Below are 7,982 nucleotides of genomic sequence, written 5' to 3' on the forward strand. Positions count from 1 at the left end.
GAGCTAGATAAGCAGTTACAGACAACGAATGAATGAATGAATGAATAAGGTAGATTTAAAGAACTGAGTTAGAATTGTTGCTCTGTCTCCAGTAAGAAATCTGAAATTTCACTCAATGTAGGAGACCTGTTTTCACTGTGATATGGCCTTACTAGCTTGCAAGTATTTGTGCCAACAAAATGTATCAAACAATATTTTAGTAAAAATATGATTATTCACTGTTTTTACAATTTATTTAAAGAGTAACTCACATGAGCTGAAAATCAAATCACTTTTTCATCCTCCATATGGGGTGTGGGGGTGCAGTTCAGAATATGACGCATCCAGACTACTTGGTGTTAATTTAATGGTTGTTCCCTAACGTGAAGGTGTGTCATTGGAGAAAATGACGGGGAACTCCATTAAACAAATTTAAGACTTATTGAAATTTCTTCTTTCTTTCTGTTCCTCTGTTTCCATCTTAGTCCCCTTGGCTCTCTTCGCCTCCACTCCTCCCACCCCATAAGTGAGGGTGGACCTTTGATGATTTTGACAGACGGGCTAATAGACCAACCAGATGATACTCCACTCATGCAGGTTAATTTTAAGGTTACATTCTCCAGATTTGTAAAACCTTTGCACATTAACCAGTGAAATATTGTTTACAGTATTTGGTTTGTCTTCTTCAGCCGAGTCCTTCATCTTCAAGCTTGAGCTCCATTCGTTCCTCTTCCTCACAGATGATAAACTCTGCCCCTTCAAGTGCGAGAGGTAAAACACTGTGATAAACATTACACAATCACAGATGCCTTACACAGATTTTATTAATGCATTCCAGTAATTTCAGCTCAAGTTTGTGCCTTTTTCTTTCTCTTTCTGTCTTGTCTTCTTTTCCCTCTTCAGTACCTTATGTCCCTCTCTTCTAATTTCTCCCATTCTTTCACCCATTCAGGTTCTCCCTCTCTTTCTGATAAGAACAAGAATAACCGAGAACTGCTGATGTTGTTACCTCCACATAGGGAGAGACCTAACAATACCACTTACTATGGCAACAATGAAAATGGACAGGTACAGACTTTACACTGCTTAATCACACAGGATGAAACATATGGATGTGCAGTTGAACAAACTGCCTAAAGAGAGAAAAAAAATGTATAAAGAAAAAACAATCTATTAAAACGTGCAGCAGTAAAACTACTGTTACTTTTTTTTCTTTAATACCAACAGCAATTTTATTTAAAATTTTGTTTTGCTCTTTCACTGAAGAGCATCCTCTTTCTGTAGGACATCAATGCTCTTCTGCCAAAGTGGTAGAGGTGCTACCTCTGCTGATTTTCTTTTCCAATTTTGCCTCTTGGGGCTAGATCCCAGAATTCTATGAAACTCTTGTAACAGCATCAATTGTAAAACACAGCTCTGTAAATAGAATTAATTGAATTCAATGGTAATTGAATTGAAGCTTAGCTGCCAAAAGTAATCTCGTGCACCATTGAAGATGGACTGGTACCAGAACATAACTGTTGCTATTACTGCTATTTAAGGTGAATTGAAATAACTGAATATGGTGGTGCTGTAGGGAGTGTCGCTGCCAGCTCCAGGATCCCAAGGTCCTGGGTTCAAATCATACCTGGGATTACAGTCCGTGTGTTCTTCCCATGTCTGCGTTGGTTTTCTCCAGGTGCTCAGAAAAAAATGAATGAACTGACGCAGTTATGGAAAATTCTATTAAGAGTTTAAGTATCAGAATATAATTGGTCATTCTGTTTCGAGGTTTAGATGGCAGAATACATTTTATTGAAAGCTTAATTAGCATTTAGGTTTAGTGCATCCCTAGTATACCCGAATAGTGATTACTATTTTCAAGTTCTTGACCTTTGAATGACTAATCAGTTCCTCAAGTACCTATGCATATCCTTATTTTAAGAAATCAAATTTTTTGTTACTACATCAGTTTGGTATAACTCTACCTCTAACTGTGAATAAGTGTCCACTAATTTACAGTTATAATACTGTCTATTACATCACCTGTGTCTTTTGCTTAGATGAACAACCTTCAGCGTTCTATACTACAACAGCATAGTCCTGGTAAACCATGTACTGATCCCCACCCAGGCCTCACTGACAGAGGTACAGACTCCTTAGTCATTTTTTCAGCACATCTGTGTGTATCTGTGCGTACTCATGTTCAAGGTAGACTTCTGCTCTTTTAATTAGTGTATTTATTATTTAAATATCTTCCTCCAGGATTCCCTACAGCCCCCAGCAGCTGGAGTTTGGATGGAGAAGCAGGATCATACATGCAGAACCCTAGCATTCTGAATGCACCACACAGCTCTTCCCGCACATTCCCACAGGGTAATATACAAAAACATTCATATATATGCACATTTAAACCACATACATGACATAAGTAAAAGTCCTGTAGTCTAGTCCATTGTTTTATAAATATAATTTTTATTTATAGCATGGACAGTTTCCACAAACAATGATAATTTGACACAAAGCTCAAAACCTTTATTTAATCATGTAAATCATGAAAATATTTTGGGCAAAAACTACATTTAAAGCTTTATTCAGATTTTGTTCATTTATTGGGGAGGTCTGTAAAAGTTCTTTTTTTCTTTCTTTATTTATTTATTTATTCATTCCTACCAATATATAAAGAGTAATAATATATTTTAAACCATTTTTGTGTAATGTATAATTATAATTCAAACATTATCATCTTTTGCAATTTTATGGCAAGTGTTGCATAGTATTAAATATAACAATTGTCAAAAAAAAATGTATTAATATGCTGTGTTCACAGTAACAAACATCGAAATCACCATCTTTAAATCATCTCAACTAAAATTCCAAACATATTTTGGATACAATTTTATCAATTAACAAATTAATGCACAGCAGGTAGTGTCGCAGTCACACAGCTCCAGGGACCTGGAGGTTATGGGTTCAAGTCCCGCTCCAGGTGACTGTCTGTGAGGATTGTGGTGTGTTCTCCCTGTGTCCGCATGGGTTTCCTCCAGGTGCTCCGGTTTCCTCCCACAGTCCAAAAACACATGTTGGTAGGTAGATTGGTGACTCAAATATGTCCGTAGGTGTGAGTGAATGCTTGAGTGTGTGTTGCCCTGTGAAAGACTGGTGCCCCCTCCATGGTGTGTTCCAGCCTTGTGCCCAGTGATTCCAGGTAGGCTCTGGACCCACCCTGACCCTGAACTGGATAAGCGGTTACAGACAATCAATGAATGAATGAAATGAATGCAATGAAAGGTTTTTTTTTTTTTAGCTCTTGTGCGTTAACGGAACCCAGAACGAATGAAGTGACAAATAAATTCTTCTTGCTTTGCCATTTTTAAACTACTTTATATTGTGTTGAATAAAATGAGAATTGTCATTTTTAATATCATGCAGTGGGTACTGTAAGATGACAAAAGAGCTGGAGAATGTTTGAAATTTTAATTATAATTATACATCCTCAATTTAAAACATACAAAAACATTTTAAGACTTGTACACCTAATAATTCGGCATGTAAAATGACCAGGGTAACAGGGTTGTGTAGAGACTGTAGGTAATTTAGCCTGTAATTATTCTCAGGAGAAGCACAGAAAAACACAGAAACAAATTGGGACACTAAACTAATTGTGAATAAAAACTGAATGCAATGATGTGAAGATGGCAAATGTCAAAATTTGATAGATCAAAATTTTGATTCAAAATTTCATGGCATCAACAAATCCCAAAAAAGTTGGGACAAAATATGTGCTCAATTTTCTTTTTCCAGCCACTTATTGCTACTTGTCCCAACTTTTTTGGGATTTGTTGACACTGTGAAATTTTGAATCAACATATTTGTCCTTTAAAATATTACATTTACTCAGATTAAACTTTTGATCTGTCATCTATGTTCTATTACGAATAAAATATTGACATTTGCCATCTCCACATCATTGCATTCAGTTTTTAGTCACAATTTGTTTAGTGTCCCAACTTTTTTGGAATCCGGTTTGTAGATTTAATCTGTCAATATATGGCTTAAGGGTCTATTTTTCAGAATGTTCTTGAACACATGCTGAAATTAAGCCAGTAAACTCTGTTAAATAACACAACCACTTTCCCTGTCTACATAGGTCATTTCCTGATGCACTTCGATACATTCCAGCAGCAGATGAATGAACCTCCACCTGTTCTGCCTGTGCGCTCACTAAGAAAGGTGAGAAATACCAACATACAGCAGGGCATTTGCCTTTCTCTGTGTGTAAGCTGTGTACTTACAAATCTGGCACTTACCAGACATGAATCAGATGGCTCATGCTGCCTTTTACGTGCTGAGCTGCCTGATGTTATCATGCATAAAGTAGCAGGAAATAATGCCTCACCTGCTTCTGAGTCACTCTCCATCATTCAAAAGAGCATGCTGGTCTCATTTTTGAGGACTTTACAGATCCCACCCTCTGGATTAAGTACAATTTCATTACAGAACAGTGAATAAGTCAGTGAGTAACATGAAGCCCACCTTTTCACTAATTCTATTTCAATGATGACTGGGGATCAGCCAAATCCTGAGCAATGCTGTCTACAGTACAATGAGGTAAAATAAAGTTTTGTTAACACTGTATTTTTAGTGTTATTACATTTAACGGAACACTGGGTAGTGTTTTTTGCTTTAAAATTACACCTTCAAAATAATTGTAATACTTCCCTGGGCTATGATAGGGAGCATAGAGTCTCTGTCATTGCTGCTTCGGGATCAGCACAGCAGAAACTGCACTATGTAACATTTGCTAGAGGGTAAGAAACCTCCACACTATCTTCCTCTAACCTTGGATTTCAGTGCTTTAAAAATGAAGAGCAAAAAAAATATCACATCTTACCTAGTGTTACTTTAAAATGATATAGAATTCAACAGGTAGTTTGTGAGCCCTTTGATTCAGTAACAGCTGCTAGACGTCTGGGCAGGCTTTACACTAGTTGTTAAAACATGTCTGAAAGGATTGGACTGCATTTAGCCATGAGAACATTACTGAGGTCAGGTAATGATACGGGACGATTAGTTCTGCATCACAAACTCCAGTCTAAGTCATCCCAGCCTTAAGAATGGTGCTCCATCACTCAACAACCCAGTGCTGGGGGCTATGTTCCACTTTTCCTGATGCTTGGTATTGAGCACAGTTTAAGACAGACCTTAAATCTATCTGAATTCATTGTCCACAAACATTAGGACACATAGTATATACATCTATAAGATAGATTTAAAAAAGGCTGTTATTAGATTTTTAAATTATATATTTAACACATTTACAAGACTTAGATATAGAGCACTACATTTATTTCAAATGAGTTTCAAATGTATTTATTTATTTGTATTTGTAATTTCTACCATGTGGATCAACTCTGAGTGTACCAAGTGATTAATAAATGTATGGTAAATATGTTAAAAGAGTTGGAGATACTAAATGTTCTATTTTTCCCTTTCCTATTCTCAGTCTCCTCTGCACCCTATTCCTGGTTCTCCCACAAGTCCCGTGTCAGTTTTAGGGGGCAGTAACTCGACTCTGTCTGGCAGCGCCAGCAGCGGTGTGTCTTCCCTCAGCGAGAGTGTGCACAGTCATGCTGACACACCCAGTCGTCATGACAACCCTCAGAGTGACACCCCTGGTCGCAATGACAACTCTGGTACTGGCCACGGCGACACGTCCAGTCGCCATGACAATCCTATAGACGCTGCCCCAGTGCACTACTGGAGCCCTGATGAGCACATGAGCTCGCAGTATCACGTGCACTTCAGCGGCGTGCCCGAGCATGTGCACTACCCATCCATTCCTGAGCACCCTCAGTATGGCCATGGCCATGGTCACTATGGCACCGCTACAGAGCATGGCCTCTACAGTCCAGAAGCTGAACCAACAGAGCCCCAACGGCCTTGCCATCTGCGTCCGGCGGGTTTTAACCCCATGCAGGACCACCACCACCACCTCCACCATCATGCATCAATACGCCGGTCTGGACCACCAGCTGTTCCCCCTAAAATTGGCTTGAGGGAGGAGGAGGGGGGGCTGGGGGTCCATCCGGTACCCCTCCCACGCAGAATATTCCCTCCTCACCGTGCTACCTGGGAGCAGGGCATTAGGGAAGAGCAAGAGGAAAATGCGGGGTGAGAAGGAGGCATTGTGAAGAAGAAGAAAAGGTAGGAGGGAAGACAGAAGATGGGCTGAGACTGGGACGAAGCATGCTCCTGGTCTTCAGAGGCTTTGTACAGTGTCCCATCATACATAGACTACATGAGAACACGCAAGGAACGCCTCTAGACCAGGACTTGCCTCGTGTCGCAGATTCTAGAGAAAACAAAACTATGCTTCGGCTTGCAGCACATGCTTACGAATCATACTCTGGTGTCCAAAATGTCTGTGAGCATGGTTTTTTTTTGTACCCTATCAAAAGATTAAAAAGCTATATTTTGTGAGTATGGTGAAGAATATAAAATAGACAATCCCTGTAGTCTCCTTGCTTTGTGTGGTCCTCGGTCTTCTAAAGTGGCAAAAATGGCGGGGCTTTCTCATTTGAGTGCAATGCTTCGAAAAACGGTAACACACCCCAGGTTGACTGGAAGAAAAATATCTTCAATCATGTAGATTGCAAACATTTTACTTCTTGACACAGTTCTGAAAGTTTTACTCTGCAGCACTTTACATACTTCGTCTCGCAAATGTTCTGAAACCAGCCGAGTGTCTTTATAATGGTGAGAAAAAAGGAGACGACTTGTCGCCTCTTGCTGGTTAGGTCCAGAAACTGACTTTGTCTCACCTTTCAGGCTACAAATCAGGTACTGCTAGGTTTGCATTGTTGATGCTCCTGTTTCATGTACGCACCATAGTTCTTTTCTTCCTAAAGCTCTCGCAGATCAATACTGGCTAGTTTAGTGTAGGTGTAAATACTGTATGCTGTCGTGCTAGCTACTCAAGCACATGGACCTCATATGAATCACTTTCATTCAGGAAGAATTTGAATGCATTGTATTGGCTGTAAGTGATCCAACTAGTTCTCATTACCTCTGACAAGTAATAATGTGGCAAACAGACATTTGGTTACAAGAAACTAATCTAGTTTGATCTGGATTTAATTGTTTGATGGTGCTTTGAGCGACCCATCCAGCTTGTACTTGTTTGGCTCATTTAAGTGTGACAAATAATTTTATGTTGGAATTATTTTTTTACAGTCAACTTTAATGATTTCAAACCAGATCCATGTTTTTAGGTTTTTTTTCTCCAAAGTTACTGGGAATATTCCCCTCCATCACAGTCGTAGTAGCAAGACACAAGCAGGTGCCGAACCTCAGGTGTATCTGAATGTTAGATGCTGAACAGTATGGTGGCTATAGGGGAACCACACCAAAAACCTACAAAGCATATTACTACAATGTACATTCAGTCACTGTACATACATAAGACAGCCTGGTGAAAACATGCTTTTGAATAATCACATACCCTCAAAGCTGTTGTGTCACTGTTTTATGTACATAACCCAGAAGTGGTATATGAAGATTATTGGAAATTCATGTTTATATTGGGCGAATTACAATAGATTGTGATTGTCTCATTTGTTCTAGACTTGAGATCTTAAGTCTGAAGAAAAATTAATTTATACTCTTTTCAATGTGCCCTCTTGTACATATTGTGAACGCATGAATAAACGGTGTTATAAATTTTAGTTTAGCTCTGTTTTTTATACTAACTACACTGTAGTCAATAGTTGTCACATATTTCTGTGCAGGATAAGACCATACAATCATATGTAAATATGTGGTTAAATCATATATGTCTATTTTATCAGCTCTGACACCCATTAATTTTAAGAAGCTGCTGAACTTGGGTTTGGTTGAGGTAATCTGACCTCTTAATAAGAAAATTTGTTCATTTTCCAATGCCGAGCAGCCCATTATAGAATCAGATTTGTATAAAAAAAACTGAAAATAAATCTTACTCAAGCAAAAAAAGAAAAATCTCA

The 7,982-nt window shown here is 38.7% G+C and overlaps 1 protein-coding gene across 1 annotated transcript in view; it reads left to right on the forward strand.

The window, feature by feature from the left end:
• LOC136665881 (dedicator of cytokinesis protein 3-like) overlaps positions 1-7,743 on the forward strand; it is an 82,034-nt gene extending 74,291 nt beyond the window's left edge. The window contains exons 48-54 of the mRNA XM_066643711.1: positions 465-576; positions 669-750; positions 932-1,047; positions 2,022-2,106; positions 2,224-2,334; positions 4,109-4,191; positions 5,465-7,743. Of these exons, the coding sequence (XP_066499808.1) occupies positions 465-576; positions 669-750; positions 932-1,047; positions 2,022-2,106; positions 2,224-2,334; positions 4,109-4,191; positions 5,465-6,136 (1,261 nt within the window). The 3' untranslated portion in view covers positions 6,137-7,743. The remainder of the gene's footprint in view (positions 1-464; positions 577-668; positions 751-931; positions 1,048-2,021; positions 2,107-2,223; positions 2,335-4,108; positions 4,192-5,464) is intronic.
• The last annotated feature ends 239 nt before the right edge of the window (positions 7,744-7,982 follow it).

Source organism: Hoplias malabaricus, chromosome 14 (assembly GCF_029633855.1).
Source record: "Hoplias malabaricus isolate fHopMal1 chromosome 14, fHopMal1.hap1, whole genome shotgun sequence".
NCBI lineage: Eukaryota > Metazoa > Chordata > Actinopteri > Characiformes > Erythrinidae > Hoplias > Hoplias malabaricus.